This window comes from Salmo salar, chromosome 15 (genome assembly GCF_965601325.2).
Source record: "Salmo salar chromosome 15, fSalSal1, whole genome shotgun sequence".
NCBI lineage: Eukaryota > Metazoa > Chordata > Actinopteri > Salmoniformes > Salmonidae > Salmo > Salmo salar.
The window spans coordinates 39,669,410-39,691,403 of NC_138305.1; the positions used below are offsets into that span (position 1 = coordinate 39,669,410).

The 21,994-nt window shown below is 41.8% G+C and overlaps 1 protein-coding gene across 1 annotated transcript in view; it reads right to left on the reverse strand.

Moving 5' to 3' along the window:
- Positions 1-21,994, reverse strand: part of LOC106571314 (monocarboxylate transporter 10) — a 62,536-nt gene that overhangs the window by 20,129 nt on the left and 20,413 nt on the right. Inside the window, exon 2 of the mRNA XM_014144239.3 lies at positions 498-642. Coding sequence (XP_013999714.1) covers positions 498-642 — 145 coding nt within the window. The remainder of the gene's footprint in view (positions 1-497; positions 643-21,994) is intronic.

The window sequence follows — 21,994 nt, forward strand, 5'->3', positions numbered from 1 at the left end:
TGACTGAGCTGACTGTATTATTACACTGGCCAGGTGCAGAACATTGTTTGCTTATAAGCAATATTTAATGCTATGTTAGGTGATGGAAGTTTCAACAGAAACTATTGTGCACTGTATTTCTGCGCAGTCAAGGTACTGTTGTGTGTATTAACATAGACTAAATTGTTGAGTTTGGTAGTGTACCATCACATGAGATGATTAGAAAGGGATGACGGGAGACCAACCCTTAACTGCAGTAGGCCCTTTATCTTGTTATCACACACACACACACACACACACACACACACACACACACACACACACACACACACACACACACACACACACACACACCACACACACACACACACACACACACACACACACACACACACACACACACACACACACGTGTAAGGAGGACTTTAGTATAAAGAAGTCCCCAACACACACCGACAACATTTCAACACAACACATAAGAATGGTTGATGAAAGAGGGTAGCTATAGAAGTACTGACGTCACGAAAGAGCTGGCCAGCAGTCCCACCAGGCCCACGGCGGCGCCGCCCACGGCGGTCACCCTGCAGCCCAGCAGGTCTGTGAAGACGCTGACGATGGGAGAACAGAAGAAAATCATCCCCATGGACAGGGAGCCCACCCACGCTGCAGGACAGAGAGACACACAGAGAGATAGGAGAGTTAGGCTTAAAGCACATACTGTATTACATTACAGCTCAGAGACAATAACAGCAACACTTCACACAGACCATAGAGATCCTATTCAATAATACAGACTGTTGTTACATGGGAAATGTCGCTGGAGCGTGAGGCACCCCTCTTCCGGCTGCCACGCTAAACAAACTATTAAAACAGGTTTTATGAATTACTATGAACAATTCTTGTCAACAAGAAAAGACATGAGTAAGTAAAAGCTTGCGTCATATAGGTTAAGCTCATATGCTTAGGTGTGCATTATGTACACATACATCAGATAGGTTCTGGGTTAAGAGATTTAAGCTTACTACAGTACAAGCTCTACGCAGATGCAAGATTCGGAGTGTTGCAATGTCGTTTTTCGTCACAAATGTGAGGCTCCGCTCTGGCACTCAACATACTTTTTTACGACTTGAAAATTGCGACACCGTGTATCATTCCTTCCGCAGCTGTAGGAGCAGTGTTGTCGCTTTGTTCCCTGATCTGATCTATAGGCTGTTCATCAAAGTAGACAATTTTGCATTGATAACCAAATATAATCTCAACGAATGTTCAAACAGTAAACCAAACAACAAGAATCCATCCAAAAAGGTATTTTGTTTAGAAGTAATAACTAGTATTTACAGACTATTGTGAAATGGTAGAACCTGCTGTAGCCAACTAGCTCGCCATGTGCTTTTTTCTGCCTGACCAAAACATGACGAGGTTCTATTTTTAGTTGATATGGGAATGAATTCACAAGCAGCATGAACTGGGATAATGTTTTAGGTTACACCGGCAAGTATAAGAATATTTGCCAAGGCATATATTTTTATTATAAATCTGATTATTTCACATGGAGATGTGGGAAGCTAAAAGGCTAGCTAGCCAGGCTAAAGCTAGCTAGTTACTACTACTAGAAAGGGAAGGCCGCTCTTCCTTGCTTTCACAAAATGAAAAGACACACACACACACACACACACACACACACACTTTACCATCCCCCCATTGGGAATGAGAGTGGGACCGGCGAGGATATCATGTTACCAAAAGGTGTCCCCTACTCCAAAAATCCCACGTAGATTGACAGAGTGAAGCTTGTAGTAACCTTTAGGTGTAACTCCTCAGATCATTGAACTAAACAAATGCATAAACTCAGGTCTAAACTTTGACTAATCCTATGGAATAGGCTTATCTACACATGACAGTCCTCAAGTATGACGAGGATGAGTGAACTAAATGTCTGAATGAGTCCCTGAGTACATTAGGAACATCTTAATATTGAGTTGTGTGTACAGCCCAGTACATCACTGGGGCCAAGCTTCCTGCCATCCAGGACCTATATAATAGGCGGTGTCAGAGGAAAGCCCATAAAATTGTCAGAGACTCCAGTCACCCAAGTCATAGACTGTTTTCTCTGCTACCGCACGGCAAGCGATACCGGAGCGTCAAGTCTAGAACAAAAAGGCTCCTTAACAGCTTCTCCCCCCAAGCCTTAAGACTGCTGAACAATTAATCAAATGGCCACCCGGCATATTTACATTCACCCCCCCCCCCCCATTTGTTTTGTACACTGCTGCTACTCGCTGTTTATTATCTATGCATAGTCACTTCACCCCTACATACATGTATAAATTACCTCCACTAACCTGTACCCCATCACATTGACTCGGTACCAGTACCCCCTGTATATATCCTCGTTATTGTTATTTTATTGTGTTACTTTTTATAAAATTTTACTTTAGTTTATTTGGTAAATATTTTCTTAACTCTTCTTGAACTGGACTGTTGGTTAAGGGCTTGTAAGTAAACATTTCACGGTAAGGTCTACACTTGTATTCGGCGAATGTGACAAAGTTTGATTTGATTCGATTTGAAGTTGGCTGGATGTCCTTTGGGTGGTGGACCATTCTTGATACAAATGGGAAACTGTTGAGTGTGAAAAACCCAGCAGCATTGCAGTTCTTAACACAAACCGGTGCGCCTGGCACATACTACCATACCCCGCTCAAAGGCACTTAAATCTTTTGTCTTGCCCATTCACCCTCTGAATGGCACACATACACAATCCATGTCTCAATTGTCTCAAGGCTTAAAAACCCTTCTTTAACCTGTCTCCTCCCCTTCATCAACACTAATTGAAGTGGATTTAACAAGTGACATCAATAAGGGATCATAGCTTTCACCTGGATGCACCTGGTCAGTCTGTGTTATGGAAAGAGTAGGTGTTCTTAATGTTTTATATACTCACTATATAGTACAGTAAACTACAATGCTTTTTGGCTATAGACAGGTTTTTCCAAAGGCTTGATCTAAACATGTAGCACCTCCCAGACCAGTATTGAAGAGCAATGGTTGGTAGGACAGTGGAAGAAACTGAGGGAAGAGGAAGCTCTACAGACAATGTCCTAACAGACAGATACAAATAACCCTTACAGTTCTTCATTACAAAAAAGGCCTATGTTATCAGTCCTTTATGAATTATGACATTACCTGGTCAGAATACCACCTAGATCAAATATATTTCAAAACAGAATACACACTCAGTTTTCTGCCAAGAATGTGCTTATTCCTCTTGTTTAGTGAGCAGGTAAACTACTACAGAAGCCAGTCTAATAGAGGTGATAACAACACCAGTGCAACCGGCTGTTTCCGACCTACAGACCCATGGCTGTTCTGCTTGTCTGATCTGGATTTGGGTCCCAGCAGGCATTAGTCTATTCTACCACCATGCCATGGCCATTAACAACACTCACTCTAGGAACCCTCCTTGAAATAGTCTAAATAAACACAGCATGGAGCTGAATAAACATTGTTTCTGGCCTTTATTCTTATCATAGGAAATAAGCAAACATGAGATGGGGAGAGGAAAGACAAGCAACGTCAGTGAAAGAACACACATGCGCGCACACACACACACATGCACGCACACACACACACACACACACACACACACACACACATGTACGCACACACAAACGCGCGCACACACACGCGCGCACACACACACACACACACACACACACACACACGGCAGTTGTGCAAGAGTCAGCCCGTGCCCTTTGACCAGAGAAATTATAGAGAAGTATAATTACCAAGTGAATAACAAATGTTTGGAGCAAGACCGACTGGGCCAATGCTATGGGTAACTCCCAGTTAAACTGACTAGCACCACAACTCACAGACAACAGGGGATCATTTCTGCTACTAGTTACCCCACAGAAATAAACCAGTCTGGGGAATGTGACAGGGGAAACAAAACTTCACACAAGTGAAAGTGCTGAGCCCTTAAAAGGTGTTTAGTTCTTTTCCCCCCATTCCACCCAGGGGAAGAACATGGGTCAGGATTCAATGTTTATTCTCCTCTTATTTCCCCTTTGAGGAATCCCTTTTCTCCCGAGGCTGCCTGCTAGGCTAATTCTATTATTCCAGATTGTCATCACAAGTGTGATCTAGTTGTACAATCCATCACAGTCCAAAACCAGTAGGTGTCTATAATATCAACATGATAAATAAGACTTAGGCCCCACAAGTGAATGTATATAGTACACCCAACAAATCCTGATGGTGCCATCTTGCCAACTCAAGGACCATAGGAGCTGGTGAGACTGCACAAACAGAGCTGGTGACAGGCTAGTGAACAGACTCAATGCTAGAGCCACTCCCAGGGATGGAAACACAAGGCCAGGACATTGACTTAGTGTACCCAAGGCTCTGTCTAGCCTGGTGACTAGTGGTGGCGTGGCATGATATATGAGGCTAATCATTCAGCTTGTAATAAAGCAATATCTGTGTGCTTAATGAATTTAATCTACCGCTCTGCGAAATGAACGATTGAACAGAGTTTGCAGAGTCACAGAAGGTAACCTGAGTTGGCTTATTAGAGCTACTTAGTTCTAAAAGCAGGTCGGAACGTTCTCCACTTACAAGCTACATTACATAGTCTGTTCATATTTTCTGATTTAGTAATAGCCTACACTGAGTGTACAAAACATTAGGAACACCTGCTCTTTCCATGACAGACTGACCAGCTGAAAGCTATGATCCCTTAGTGATGTCACTTGTTAAATACACACCAATCCGTGTTGAGGAAGGGGAGGAGGCAGGTTAAAGGAGGATGTTTTAGCTTTGAGACATGGATTGTGTATTTGTGCCATTCAGATGGTGAATGGGCAAGACAAAATATTTAAGTGCCTTTGAATGGGTTATGGTAGTAGGTGCCAGGCTCACTGATTTGAGTGTGTCAAGAACTGCAATGCTGCTGGGTTTTTCACACTATGGGTGCAGTCATAAACAGGTTAAAGCCACATTTAAAAGGTCTGTATTCGGGTCCCAACTCAACAAATCCCTCAACATTCTATGGATGTTCTAAGAGTCGGTCTTCTCATATTTGCTGAGACGTCATGCCACTAGCCTACATTATGTAATACATGGACGTGAACAAAAAGGAAGAAAAATCTCACAAAAGACAACAGGAAATTGCTGTCCTGTTTTCATCTTTGGGCTTTCTCGATTTAAAAGCATTTACGCTTCAGACAAAGGGAAGAATATCAAATTGAAAATGTAATATCAGGACGATCCTCTTTTCCAGGTGACATCCTGCTAGTGCCGGAGGCCCCGACAGTACAGTCACTGACAGACAGTCCGGGCAGAGCTGGTCTAGGTCTTCTCTGTTCACTTCCTAATCTCTCTCTCTCTCTCTCTCTGTTGTGCTCCGAGACTGGATGGTGAACCCAGTCAACCCAGCAGCAGCCAGACCAGACCTACCTTACCCCACACCATGAAACAATCCCCTCACACGCAATTACCCTGGGCCTGCATCTCCCTCTCCTAAGACCTCACTGGGAAGCTATGCAACTAAGGGTCAATGAACACTCTTGCTGTAAAACATTTATAGCTCTAGCTAGCATTTCATAGTTTCTACAATGTCAATTCATTATGCGAATAGGGTTCGAGCAGCAAACATTGTTTTAAATAGATTCAGCTGGTATGGCAGTTATTATACTAACGCAAGTGCTTTCAGAAGGGAAATCAGTCTGTCTCACTACTTGGTTCCTATTTTCCGGTGATTCAGTGACAGAGCCCAGGATGACCGAGAAAACTGGACAAAATGTTTGTCCTTTTCACATGGTGAGGAAGTTGTCTGTCCTGTCCCCCCTCTAGGCTCTTCTCTGGCAGTAACATTAAACAGGATCTAGCTGCGCACAGATTCTGAACAGGACGTCTCAGGGTTCTAGTTAATGGAAGATGGTGGCTACCCACTCCGGACAGAAGTCAATTCAACGTCTATTCCACGTTGGTTCAACGTAATTTCATTGAAATGATGTGGAAACAATGTTGATTCAACCAGTGTGTATGTCCAGTGGGTAGAACTTAAAACTCAGTAAATACACTAAAAACCTCACATTTAGCCCCTTAGCTGGGGGTAAGGCTACTTATTCACCGCAGTCAATGGAAAGTTACTACTAAGGGCAATGCAGAACATCCAATATTACCCCTTTTCAATGTTGGTCAAACAGAAAGCCACTCATAATGCATTCTAGGAAAGAGGCTTAATTGAAACAGCCTGGATGGCCTAGCAACATGGAAAATGTAAATAGATACACACATTTTCAGCACACAGGCTTCACCTGACACCACACAGCCCAGGGCCAGAGAAGAGAACCCTCACACCTTTAGGGCTCTCCCTTCCTACCCAGCAGAGCCAAGTGTTTATAAATCAACAGAACACACCGTTCTTAGCTCACACTTAGCTCACTTACATATTGTTCATGTGTCATCACACCACGTTGACATCTCATTGATCCACCTTTGGGAATTCAACAATGTGTTATCACTAAGCTTTAAAACCATCTAAAAGCATAACAAAATTCCAATGGACAAACAATTGTCATCTAAATGTGCTATCACTGCGCTTCCAAATATTCAAACTTGAAGATAGATGGGGAGTGGTGGTGAACAGCAAACTTAACAGAGCATGAGAAAATCTGCAAGGAACAATGGGAGAAAATCCCCATACCCAAGACGAGTCAAAGCTGATACAGGCATACCCAAGACGGCTCAAAGCTGATACAGGCATACCCAAGACGAGTAAAAGCTGATACAGGCATACCCAAGACGAGTAAAAGCTGATACAGGCATACCCAAGACGGCTCAAAGCTGATACAGGCATACCCAAGACGAGTCAAAGCTGATACAGGCATACCCAAGACGGCTCAAAGCTGATACAGGCATACCCAAGACGGCTCAAAGCTGATACAGGCATACCCAAGACGGCTCAAAGCTGATACAGGCATACCCAAGACGGCTCAAAGCTGATACAGGCATACCCAAGACGGCTCAAAGCTGATACAGGCATACCCAAGACGGCTCAAAGCTGATACAGGCATACCCAAGACGACTCAAAGCTGATACAGGCATACCCAAGACGACTCAAAGCTGATACAGGCATACCCAAGACGAGTCAAAGCTGATACAGGCATACCCAAGACGGCTCAAAGCTGATACAGGCATACCCAAGACGGCTCAAAGCTGATACAGGCATACCCAAGACGGCTCAAAGCTGATACAGGCATACCCAAGACGGCTCAAAGCTGATACAGGCATACCCAAGACGGCTCAAAGCTGATACAGGCATACCCAAGACGACTCAAAGCTGATACAGGCATACCCAAGACGACTCAAAGCTGTAATAACCGCCAAAGGTGCTTCAACAAAGTATTGACTCAGAGGTGTGAATACTTATGTAAATGAGATATTTCTGTCATTTTCAATAAATTTGCAAAAATGTCTAAAAACATGTTTTAACTTTGTCATTATAGGGTATTGTCTGTAGATAGGTAAAACAAAACATCTATTTTGTATTCAGGCTGTAACACATAAAATGTGGAATAAGTCAAAGGGTATGAATACTTTCTAAAGGCACTGGAGTTACAATAGGAAAACCTCAAAATGAGTACCACATTCATGGCCATATTTTAAGGTTGAATAAATACTGTTACATTCGTTTGTAAGCTAGCCTTAACTTTACTGTATTACAAAAGTAATATTGAATTGTGTTTAGTTGACAACGCAACCAAATATCAACATTTAAAGGATATTTAATACTTGGATAGAATAGGATTAAGCCAGTGGCTCCAGATAAAAAAAAAACCTTTTTCGGTTTTGTTGGAGACTAAACATATCATTTGTTAACTTGGCGACAAATTATTAGGCTATTTACTGTATTGCAAAAGTGATATAGAATTGTGTTTGGTTGTCAACACAACCACATATCAACATTTGAAGGAGATGTATCTTTTGTGCGACTGACTTAGTCTGGCTTGAACTGCAATTTGTCTACAAATTAATCATTAATATGTTGGATTCACGTCTCCATCTAAACCAAGTCTCAGTGTTAAAGAATAGGACTAAATCAAACTTTACATTTAAAGTTTGATTTGATTTAGTCCTAATCTTTAACTTAGATTTTTGGTTGAGATGGAGACGTGAATCCAACATATTAAATGATTAACTTGAAGATTCCATTTGAAATCAACCAAAGCTTGAAACCCGAGGCCTATATGTATTATTATTTGAATCCTAAGAGTGGGTTGAATTTGAAAAAATAGCTGTTGATGACTTTGCAAATGCTCTATAGGCCTAAATAGTATAATTGATGATATATGACTTGACATTTAATTTGTTCTGTTAAATCTACCCTTTGGAATGACATGCATGTTTGTGTGCCTGTCTGTTGGAATATTCAACCTGGTCTCAGACTAGACGTAACATAGTAAATGTAAATCTGGGAGCCTCAAAAAAGTATGATATGTTACGTTTGGTATGGTTACGTAAGATGGGTGGGCGTATAACGCGAATGTCTAGCAACTCAAAGGTTGTGAATTGGTTGTGTAATGTTAGCCACCTAGCTAGAATTCATAACATATCATACGTTTTGCACCTCGTAACATATTGTATGGTTTGCAAATGCGTACAGTGTACTTTTTGCAAATTGGTAACATAATATGAATTGTAATTCGTAACATATCATACGAAATGGATGAAGGACATCCACAAATGAATACATACAATACGAAACAAACATAATACTACGAAATGCTCCGAGACCAGGTTGGAATATTTAATGACTGAGGTTTCCCCACAATATCCTAAAAACATGCTAATTTTCGAGAAAAGACACACCATCCAAGACTAATCATCCATGTATGACTTTACACTACCACTCTGTGCTAGGTTACATTTTTATATCAGCAGAGTGACCAGTTGCTCCCTAATCTAACCACTAACCAGTATGGGCAGGGGTGCAGGTGATCGGTCTTCAGGTGGAGCTCAGCTCAGTGACTTATTAGATCCATTTAAGGACTGGAGGCTGCAGGAAGGCATGCTCAGGCCTGCTCCTCAGTCTCAGTCTGGGCCTCCCCTGCCTGTCTGCCTGATTAATAATACCATGCAGCCTTGCTCGCTGACGAGTCGCTTCACACAGAATACACGGTGCTGGCTAATGACCAATACATGCTTTAAATGCACTATTAAGGGCAGGCATATCACACGCTAACATCACACCCTGTTGATCAGAGTAGGTATTTCATTGAAATCTTCAAAATATCTTTTACTCATCTAATGAATTTCTGAAACTTCACTTCAGTGAAACCCTTGTGACCAGGCAGTGACACATACTACTACTGGTAGAAGTGGGTCACAATAAATGACGTAACACTTAACGAAAGAAAATGAGCTATCATAACATGGTTTTTCTTATGCTAGAAAGATTACAATCAAGTAGGTTGTGGCCTAGCACACAACTGCATAAAGCAGCCTCAATTACACTTCAGCTTTGTAGACACTAAAAAGACAAATATTTTTGTTCACTATACTGAACAAAAATATTAAATTCTACAATTTCAAAAACTTTTGCTGAGTTACAGTTCATAAGGAAATCAGTCAATTGAAATAAATTAATTAGGCCATAATCTATGGATTTCACATGACTGGGCAGGGGCGAAGCCGTGGGTGGGCCTGGGAGGGCATAGGCCCAGCCACTTGGGAGCCATGTCCACCTACTGGGGAGCCAGGCTCAGCCAATCAGATTGAGTTTTTCCCCACAAAAGGTCTTTATTACCGACAGAAATACTCCTCGGAACCCCGCCCTCCCCCCTCTGATGATCCCGCAGGTGAAGAAGCCGGCTGTGGAAGTCCTGGGCTGGTGTGGTTGCATGTGGTCTGCGGTTGTGAGGCCAATTGGACTTACTGCCAAATTCTCTAAAATGACATTAGCCTCCAAATGGTAGAGAAATTAACAAAATTATCTGGAAACAGCTCTGATGGACACTCCTGCAGTCAGCATTAGAGGTCGACCGATTAATCGGAATGGCCGACTAATTAGGGCCGATTTCAAGTTTTCATAACAATCGGTATTTTAGGACACCGATTTGCCGTTTTTTTGTTTGTTTTTTAATACACCTAATGCAAGTCAGTTAAGAACACATTCTTATTTACAATAACTGCCTTGTTCAGGGGCAGAACGACAGATTTTTACCTTGTCGGCTCGGGGATTCGTTTTTGCAACCTTCCGGTTACTAGTCCAACGCTCTAACCACCTGCCTTACATTGCACTCCACGAGGAGCCTGCGTGGCAGGCTGACTACCTGTTACGCGAGGACAGCAAGAAGCCAAGGTAAGTTGCTAGCTAGCATTAAACTTATCTTATAAAAAACAAATCAATCTTAACATAATCACTAGTTAACTACACATGGTTGATGATATTACTAGTTTATCTAGCGTGTCCTGCGTTGCATATAATCAATACGGTGCCTGTTAATTTATCATTGAATCACAGCCTACTTCAACAAACGGGTGATGATTTAACAAGCGCATTTGCGAAAAGAAGCACTGTCGTTGCACCAATGTACCTAACCATAAACACCAATGCCTTTCTTTAAAATCAATACACAAGTATATATTTTTAAACCTGCATATTTAGTTAATATTGCCTGCTAACATGAATTTCTTATAACTAGGGAAATTGTGTCACTTCTCTTGCGTTCCGTGCAAGCAGTCAGGGTATATGCAGCAGTTTGGGCCGCCTGGCTCATTGCGAACTGTGTGAAGTCCATTTATTCCTAACAAAGGCCGTAATTAATTATGACATAACATTGAAGGTTGTACAATGTAACAGCAATATTTAGACTTAGGGATGCCACCCGTTAGATAAAATATGGAACGGTTCCAAATTTAATTGAAAGAATAAACGTTTTGTTTTCAAAATGATAGTTTCCGGATTCGACCATTTTAATGACCAAAGGCTCGTATTTCTGTGTGTTATGTTATAATTCAGTCTATGATTTGATAGAGCAGTCTGACTGAGCGATGGTAGGCACCAGCAGGCTCGTAAGCATTCATTCAAACAGCACTTTCGTGCGTTTGCCAGCAGCTCTTCGCAATGCTTCAAGCATTGTGCTGTTTATGACTTCAAGCCTATCAACTCCCGAGATTAGGCTGGTGTAACCGATGTGAAATGGCTAGCTAGTTACCGGGGTGCGCGCTAATAGCGTTTCAAACGTCACTCGCTCTGAGACTTGGGAGTGGTTGTTCCCCTTCCTCTACATGGGTAACGCTGCTTCGATGGGTGGCTGTTGTCGATGTGTTCCTGGTTCGAGCCCAGGTAGGAGCGAGGAGAGGAACGGAAGCTATACTGTTACACTGGCAATACGTAAGTGCCTATAAGAACATCCAATAGTCAAAGGTATATGAAATACAAATCGTATAGAGAGAAATAGTCCTATAATAACTACAACCTAAAACTTCTTACCTGGGAATATTGAAGACTCATGTTAAAAGGAACCACCAGCTTTCATATGATCTCATGTTCTGAGCAAGTAACTTAAATGTTAGCTTTTTTACATGGCACATATTGCACTTTTACTTTCTTTTCCAACACTTTGTTTTTTCATTATTTAAACCAAATTGAACATGTTTCATTATTTATTTGAGGCTAAATTTATTTTATTGATGTATTATATTAAGTTAAAATAAGTGTTCATTCAGTATTGCTGTAATTGTCATTATTACAAATAAAGCATTGTATTTTGATTTTTTTTAATAAAAATTTAAAAAGAAATCAAAATAAATAAATAAATAATAATAAAAAAAATTCAAAAAATATCGGCATCGGCCTTTTTTGGTCCTCCAATAATCGGCATTGGCGTTGAAAAATCATAATCGGTCGACCTCTAGTCAGCATGCCAGTTGCACGCTCCCTCAAAACATCTGTGGCATTGTGTTGCATTTACATTTTTGTTCAGTGTTCATAACTACACAAAGGGGTTTCGGAGCATGGACGGTGATATACAGTAGGCTAACAACTAGAAAGAGACAAATAGGCTAGTCCTCATAAGGACTAGCCTATCAGCCAACCTGATTAGTCGGTCCGGACCATGAGGCCTCGGACTCTGTCCCTCCTCCTGGGTTTGATCTGGGATAGGCTAAGCTGCTCCATATTGACAAACTGACCCAAATCCAGACCCCTCCCGCAGGGCGAACACATCCCCATCCTGGCCTGTGTTACACGGAGCTGGAGAGCCATGGCTGCATCCCAGTCATTTCAGGACAGGCCCAGCTCAGGGCTCTATTAAGGGGGGAAGTAGTGGAGCACAGCGCCAGCCCTGCGCCAGAGCAATGCAGAGCCTCAACCCCACCAGGCAGCACAGTCACGTCGCATTATGATCAGCCTATCAAAGTCATTTTAGACCCAGCCACCTCTGACACTGACTCAGAGATTGTACTGTAACTGTATAACAGATAATACCTATATGGTGTCAGAGAGAGCGAGTAGGGTGTAGGGTGTGAGGCTAAGTGGATTTGAGAAGAGATGCATCGAACACAGGAGAAGGATAGTAGACTAGAGTAGGGATTAATGGGTTTAACACACAAGGCTCCATATGTTAAGCATGCTTTTAACATAACAGGCTGATGTTAAATGTGCAACAATGGGGGTTGGGGTGTAACGGCCGCAATCCTGAAACAACTAAATCGGTTGTTAAAACACACTGTTTACGTTCAGCCCACAAAAGAGCATTGACTGCTCTAAGATACAGAAGTCATGGGAAGACATGTCCCAATGGGCAAATCCCGTCATTTCAACATGGATAATATTTACTTGAGACGTTGATCAATGAGATTACAAACTATATTCACCCACTCAAAAAGACAGTTGAATTTCTAATATGTTATCACTATGCTTTCAACCATCAAAAAGCACAAGCAAATTCCAATGGAAAAAGAGTCTGATTTCTGGTTGTCGTCGTCACCCAAATGTCTATCACTGCGCTTTCAACCATTTAATAGTACAGCAAAGTTTAAATGGGAATACAATGTCAGATATTTTGTTCATTTATACTGCAGATTGTGTTATCACTGCGCTTCATCTAACAGCAGAACTAAATGACCTGGATTGCAGTTGAACTTACATTAAAAGTACATGGTGCAAGAGATCAATGCCGTTCGAGATTCTCAGGAGATTATTACAGCAATTGTGAAAATCTTTATTGACCTGTGACAACCTGTCCATGCTATCTTGAACATGCACGCTTTATATGATTACATAAACAAGACATTTATAGTTACAGTAACCTCAAAATGTGGACAAGGATGTGTTACTCATTTTAAGGTTGAACGTTACATTAGTTTGTAAAATAGCCTTAACTTTAGGATATTTACTGTATTTAAAAAGTGATATTGAATTGTTTGGTTGTCAACGCAACCAAATATCAACATTTGAAGGAGATGTACTGTATCTTCTGCTTGGATAGTTCCATCTGTGCCATTGATTTTTAGTCTGGCTATAATTGCAGTGTGTCTACAAGTGAATCATTAATGTGTTGGATTCACATCTCCATCTCAACCAAAAAGTGAAAGAATAGGACTAAATCAAATGAAACTTTAAGTAGGACTGGGCTTGGTTAAAACACTGAATGGGAGACCAAAAGGGTAGTTGTAGACCGATCAATTCTTCAATAGGAGATGCTGATGTTGTTTTAAAAAGGAACAAATTCAACATATTTTATACAATGTTGAAATTTGGTTACCATGACATAATCCTGTGGTTGAAATTTCACCCTCAAAACAACAACTTTTTTCAAATCCAAAATGTATTTTCCACGTAGATTCCACATCACAACACGTTGACAAATTATGTTGAAACAACGTTGGTTCAACTAGTTTGTGCCCAGTGCGGTGGGTCTTCATAACCTGTCAGAATCTAAATAAATCTCAATGATTCAGCCTGTTAAAAAAATGATCTAAGATTCATTCTCATGATGACCACGGACCAATAATACGACAGCAGTCAGCATGTGTGCAGTGGTTGCCAAGGAACCAGTAGCCTCTTAGGGTTTGACAATGACCAGAGACAAGTCTTTCCCAGTCCCCACAAACGGCCATTGACAGAGAGAACTATCTGAAAGACATTACAGAACTAAACTGATCAGCCCTTTTCATCCCACAGGAAGTCAGTATCCATTTGTAGTAGGGCTGATATTGTCCAGTTCTACCTGAGCACTTTGGTGTTACACTGAACCAGTTATGACACTCGGCTCAGGCTGCCAGCAGCTCCATTCTCTCCTGCTCAGTGCTTAGTTAGCACTGCCGCCTACCATCACCCCCATCCCCATCCCCATGCCAGCCCAGATTCTCTGTGATGTCAAGCAGTACTGAGAAAGGCCCCAGTCATGCCATTACCAGAGCTCGTAGCCGGCAATTACACCAATCATTTGAGTGGGTGGTTGGTTAATCCTCCGGCCCCCATGGAGGGCCACAGTCCACTACTCCAGTCCACCTCTGGGACTCACTGTACACTACACAACCACAGACCTGGGTTCAAACACAATTTGAAAATATTTGTTATATTTTATCTGGTCTTGATTGAGCTTGCCTGGTGCAATGGAACCAATAGCATAGTTGCAAAAGTGCGAACTCAGTCCTTCCTGACACTCCAGAAAGACTAAAGCAAATGCAAAAAGTATTTGAATGATTAAAAAAATATATTTGAACCCAGGTTTGCTCTACACACCACTACTCAAGCATTAGTCTCACTCCCTCTCCTCGCACTCACTCCCAGCTGGAAGGCATTACACTTGCCTGCTCTATAGAGGGTTTTGGCTTTGCTCTGCACACGGTCGAGATTTCGGTCTTTCATTCTTGAATATGAAAAACTCACACACGTGCTTCATGACCAGGGGAAGTGGAGAGAACAAATAACCTATGCTGACATGCCAAAAAATTGCAACGGACACTAATTACTTATGGCTTGGAGGATATAAATTAAAAACATCAACTTGTTTGGCAAGACATTCCTCTATATAGTTATGGGAGTCGCAGAGGAGGAAAGGGGTGGTGTACTCTGAGTGAATGGTGATTGGGGAGTTTCTCTCCCACCTCCATATACTGTAACATGGAGCCTGGCCAGTCTACACACGGTTTTCATTTGGGATTGTTTTTTTTATACCAGTTTGAACAAAAAGATGGGTTTCACAGAATGTGACACTTCAAAATATTCACAAAATACTACGCTTTTAAATCTACTGATACACTCATTATCATTGACTGCAAAGCCTTTTCATCTCAGTAAGTTCTATTTTGTTTAGGCTTACTGCAAAACCTTTAGTCTTTCATTTACTGCAAAACCTTGTTCCCTTGAAGTTCTCAGAAGGGGAGTCAATTCCATACCATCAGGAAATCAAAGGTGGTTTGTACAGTATATTCTGCTGTAGAGAGACAGCAGCTGCCTTCCTCTAAGTGCAGTTTCAAATCGAATCAAAGTGAGAGATATTACAAACAGATGGTCGCCCGGGCCAGATTAATGTTTATTTAGAGGGTTACTAAACAGGAATAATTTGGATCCAAAACAGAGCTGTTTGCGTCCACCCTGAGGCGTCAGAGAAACCAATGCCAGGCCAGCCTCCACACCACAGAATGCCTCTTATTCAGATGAGGTTGTTTGATAAACATAAAGTTTAGTGATGAGCTGTTGCTGTCAGCTCTTCTGAGTAAATGCGTTCCCAAGAAATCGAGCCTCAGGATGTTTTAATTACTACACCAGAGAGGCATATCTTTTGACTTACTGACTCCCACTCTACCTGTTTCCAAAGCACTAGGCCTGCTGTTGCTGCTCTGTCACTAACAGCCATTCGCTGGTGTCCTTTTCCCAGCCCCTCAGGCTATGGGCTGACATTGACTATCATAAATCAGGAAGCCAAGCAATTGGTGCTCGTGCTGCTGCTGTGGGCCGTGTTCTGCTGTGCTTGCCGCCAGTCGGTTTACCTACTCATGCTTTATCTCCCAATAACCTTCACCTAAACGCAGTGTCAAGCTTACACGAGTCAGAGGTAAAATGCTCTGCCAAACATTAACCAGTATCTGCTTACTAATCAAATGTTTCTGGAGAGCTTCGTTACACTTCTTTTTTACTCTGTGTGACAACTATTTTTGTGCACGTCTCAAGTAGGCTATAGTTCTCTTAGTCGCAGCCGTAAAAATAACAGACACATTCAGGATTGAATTAAACCCAAGGGGCCACAGGTTGTTAATGTTAATGTCCAATTTCAAAACAAGGCTGGGAATGCGGACCATTTGTATGGCTGAGCCCAGGATAAGGGGTATGGAAGGAGAGTGACAAAGTGATGTTAGACAAAACATTTTACAAGGCTTGATAAGATCTCTCTCTCCACCACAGGCAGACATGGAACCACTACCATTGTGTTCTTGTATTTTCTTGAATCACTTTACTGCTCTGTGGTCCATTCTCAGACAGCTCCTGGAGAACCTGAGCTGGAGACCCTGAGAGACGAACGAAGGAGAAAAGGCCTCGCCCCACTCCACCTTGTTTTCTGTTCCCCCAGCAGGTCCATGGGATCCAGACTGGGAGGAAAGTGTGCCAGCTTTAAGTCAGATTGGGAGAAAACAAACCGACTCAGTAGCGGCGTCACATGGGACAGATGGAGGATTACCCTGAGAAACACTGCAAGGTCGGGAGGGGAGGATTATCTAAAACGTACATCTTGATCCCAGGCTGTGCCATCCTCATTCGCTTCCTCATTTACAAATTATCAGGAGAAGTAAATCAGTCGCAGTGATGTGTACCCGACTACCTGTACTGTTGAAACGCTGTATTAATGCGTAAGAGAATTACAGACATTTGCACAGCGTTATGTAATCATTGTTCATGTTGTTTTTGTTCCCTTGAGTCTATCAAACTGAATTTATAATTGCGACCGGCAGTAGTGATGACTCATAACCTGCGGGGCAGGCAGGTTTAGGGTCATGAAATATTGTGTGGTTAAAAGGGGTGAGTGGGTTGAATAAAGAGAAAACAATAACTTAAAAAATCCATAAATGTATCAATCTATTGGCTTTTTTCTTTCATTCTTTTTGGCTATCTGGCATTAGTGCGTAAACCTATGCTTTAGGGCCTAAAAGACGATTTATGCTTGATCTGGAAATGGGGTCCGAGGCTCCGTACGGTGGGTGTGACAAACACGGAGCCTCCAGAGGTCTGCAGAGGCCAAATCAAGCTCTGTACGGCAATGTTTAGCACCTCCCAAATGTTGTAACAATGCGGAGGGCTTGGTATAGCTCCGCATTGACATGATTGGTTGACAGTAGTTGGGGGTGGTACGTCCTGTATAAACACAAACTCCCTTCCTTCACAACAGCTCTGCTCCACAAAGTGCAAGACATATGAATGCCCTGACTTCTGCAGAGGCCGCATCGCAGTAAATGCTGTACGGCCAAGGCAGACCCCAGATTGACCATGCTGCTAGCTTAACTGTACACGCGCCAAATAGTCTACACGCCAAATGCTTTTGGGAACGGGCAGAAGAAATTTACGCCGATCTACGGAGGCAATCTACAGAAGCAAAAAGGACAGTGTCGGAGTTTAATTCAATAGGAGAAAAGCTGCGAGGGCCAGGAAAGTCATGTTTTTGCTAAGATTTGGTGAAGTGGTAAAAGAGGATGATGGCAGTGCCGGCTGTGTTATGTGTGACGATTGTGAGGCGCCATTTTAATTCCACAGTCACAGGGGAACTGTAGCCTAGGCTACTGTTCAGATGTGTTAAAGTGAAGGTTTTATATAACAACGGTTAGAAAAGGAGAGAAAATAGGACCTCTGAAATTAAAATGGATAGCCTCGATTTAGCTAAATATATTTTACTTAAACCCTCCCCAATCCACAAAATAAGAATAAAAACAAAGTAGGATAGCAGAGAACATATCTACCATTTACCCTCACTTCTTGGACATACCAGAGCCTTAGATATGGAGTTTTTAAAAAACGGTTCTTCGTCTTGTAAGCATCACACAGCAACGCGGTGATGTTGAAAGCCACGGGACTGCCAGACGTGGCTTCGCAGACCACGGTGGACAACAGTAGCGGTGGAAGATATCCTTTATAGTAAAAGCATTGCATGAATCTATCATCGTATTGGCAGGTCTGAGAAATAAAAATGTCCTTTTATAAACATTTCATGCAATTCCACGTCATTTTACACATTAGCAGAATCTTTTGTAGTACCACACAAATTAAAGAAATTACAGGCTAGGAACTGACAGAGCGACAGGTCAATGTGTTCATTTTATCATATTTCTCCAATGCCAAATCAGTGTCTTGTTTGCAACGAAACTGTCCCTGTTTGCAAATAATTAAATCTGAGATGACATCTGAGCATGATACTTTTTAAAGTTAGGCCTAACTTTCCACTCCAGACAGAGTAGGCCTAACTTTCCACTCCAGACAGAGTAGGCCTAACTTTCCACTCCAGACAGAGTAGGCCTAACTTTCCACTCCAGACAGAGTAGGCCTAACTTTCCACTCCAGACAGAGTAGACCTACTGACACAGAAAAATGTAAGCTTTAACTGTTGCCTACTCTTCTTCTGTGGTTTAACCCAGTGAGAAAAGGCCACAAGTGTTTCCCTAAAAGCTGACTGGGTTTAAACATCTTCTACTATACAGAAAGTGAATAGCATAAATCAATTGATAATAACAGAATTAGATTACTTCCCAAGCAAAGTCTATTTTTTGTCTCCTCGGCTTTAGAAGTTTGAAGCTCAGCCTCTGAATGTCAAAGAAACAAAAACTATTATATTCCCATATGCCTCGGAGTCACGTCTGTCCCAGGTATTTTACAGCTTGTTTCTAGCATAAAGCGTCGCGGACCAAAGTGCTGTTATAGATCACTTTAGATCATCAGATCCATTTTATTTAAGCTAACAAGGGGTAGACCTGTGCTTTTTGCCATTTTCTTAAAAAAAAATACCCCCTTAGAGTCATGGATTTGACTTAACTGCACTTCACTGACACAGAGGTAGGCTATTTAAAGACTGCATGGTGACTGACAAATCTATGGATATAGCAGCCTATAACCTAATTGTGTCTGTCAAAGAAATAGGTTCCAACACAAAGCCCTGTTGTTGATAGTAAAGTCTAATCAAAATGGTTGAAATTAATTATGCATACTAGAATTCGCCTACTTTCAGCACCATGAGTGGTTCATTTCTGATTGATTGTGCCGCGGCTGCTGCTTCAACGTTCAATTCTAGTAGTAGCAAGCTACAGTATCCAAGTTGACCTCCGGCTCTTCTTCACATTCTCCTTTGAAAAAGCATGACGCTCCCCCATTTTCCTCCAGGTAACCATTATGTCAATTTCGATCCATCCATAAATGGAAATTGAAATCTGGACACTGACTGCCGGTTTATTTTTATTTTATTTATTTATTTATTTATTTCACCTTTATTTAACCAGGTAGGCAAGTTGAGAACAAGTTCTCATTTACAATTGCGACCTGGCCAAGATAAAGCAAAGCAGTTCAACAACATACAACAACAGAGTTACACATGGAGTAAAACAAATATGCAGTCAATAATACAGTAGAAAAATAAGTCTATATACAATGTGAGCAAATGAGGTGAGATAAGGGAGGAAAAGGCAAAAAAAATAAAAAAAATAAAGGTCCATGGTGGCAAAGTAAATACAATATAGCAAGTAAAACACTGGAATGGTAGATTTGTAGTAGAAGAAAGTGCAAAGTAGAAATAGAGTTAATGGGGTGCAAAGGAGCAAAATAAAATAAATAAATAAATACAGTAGGGGAAGAGGTAGTTGTTTGGGCTAAATTATAGATGGGCTATGTACAGGTGCAGTGATCTGTGAGCTGCTCTGACAGCTGGTGCTTAAAGCTAGTGAGGGAGATAAGTGTTTCCAGTTTCAGAGATTTTTGTAGTTCGTTCCAGTCATTGGCAGCAGAGAACTGGAAAGAGAGACGGCCAAAGGAGGAATTGGCTTTGGGGGTGACCAGAGAGATATACCTGCTGGAGCGCGTGCTACAGGTGGGTGCTGCTATGGTGACCAGTGAGCGGAGATAACCTCTCATAACCTCTCACATAGCCTTCATATTAACTCCTGCAGAATTAAGCATTTCTTGCAGTAAAATGTAGGCTACATTTTTACTCTGGAACAGGAGTGGAGAAATATGATTTATTTCATTCAGCATCTTGAGAGAATGTGAATGCACAGTTAGCACCTCTACAGATGCTATCTATCTTTATCAACATCCTAAAAGCTATTTCAACCACATTGAATATGCATCCAAGCCAAACTGAAATCTTTTCAGAAACATATTGGGTCATTTTCACAGCTTTTTATTTCCTTACAACCAGTCAAACGGCACAGAAAATCTTTCCTGTTTTGTTTTAAAGTTATTGTATTTTCTCCCAGGTCCCTAAAGGTCTTTGCTCCGCGAAATAAACAAACAGATCTTTCCCAGATTGAAGCATTCATTCTATCGAGTTCTGACATTATTCTGGTGAGCAAGGGTTTATTTAGTCTTCTAGGGCAACATATAATGACAGAAGAGAAGCGGCATGTATCTAATATAGACAAGTTGACTAACAAATAGCCTACCAAAATGTTGGAAATTATAAACAGTCGGGTCTCAGATATTCACATAGTCGGGCGGTTGCAGCTGCATTATTAGCAATTGTGGGCGGGTGCAGGCGAACAAACAGCTGACTCGCACACCAACTAATGGGCAGCAGGTCTAGTGTTGGATGCACAAGTACAACTAATGGGCGGCAGGTCTAGTGTTGGATGCACAAGTACAACTAATGGGCGGCAGGTCTAGTGTTGGATGCACAAGTACAACTAATGGGCGGCAGGTCTAGTGTTGGATGCACAAGTACAACTAATGGGCGGCAGGTCTAGTGTTGGATGCACAAGTACAGAGAAATGACTTTCTTTGAGTTCGTAAGGAAGGCATTTATTTCACTGTACTTGTGCATATGACATTAAAACTTGGAAACTTAAAACAGACTGTATTCCAGCAGGTCATTGGCCTTTCAGACCCTTCACACTGTAGCCAGTTAAAACCACCAGGGGGAAGTCATAGCAACTCCTATCAATTGTAGATAAGCACAGTTGGGTCTGACTGGGAGTGATAACGAAATAATATTTTCAGTTCAACCCTTGAGTGAAGTTCAGTTTTTGTCAATATGTGAATTTCACATCAAAAGCAAACCCATTTATCAGCGTCATCATCCGTCTCCCTGTCCATTTTTGTTTTCTTCGCTAGGCAAAACAATATCAGCGTCATATTCATGAATACCTGTTTACTCTAGCTGAATGTCAAATCAATCATTCAGGTTGAACTTCCTATTCATCAAAACAGTAACACTCTTTGGGACTTTTAGCTGTTTGCCTGACTAACCCAAAAGGTTGTTTACAGCTACTCTAACATTAGGCTCTCTGGGCAAAGGGCTTTTATGGCAAAGGGCCTAGCAATAATCCCATCTGGCATTCCTTTAGGGGAGTGAAAGAGAGAGAGAGAGCGAGGCAAGAGAGCCCGAGCACATTACACAGATGTGAAGGCCAGTTACCTGGCAGGGGGCTCCCTACCCCCCAACATCCCATGCCGTGATGGCAGAGCAGGAACCTCGATCAGCCTAAGATTCCTTGTGTTCAGATTTGGTACAGTGAGTACTGTGTAGGGGAGTAAACCATGTTACCACGTGACAGCACCAGCCTGACAGACTTCACTGTAAATCACACCATAGGGCCTTATAGAGAGAACATCCAAGAAAGACTGAAGAACACTCAGATGTATTTACTGTGTACAAGGTAATGAATACCTCTGGAGTGGATTGCATGTGGTGAAAATAATATATGGTCATTCCTGAAGGGATATTTATCCATCTTATAGATTAAAAACATGATTTGTCTTTTTAAGGGATGATACTTGTGGGTACTCTGGGGTCACCGTTAGTGGGAT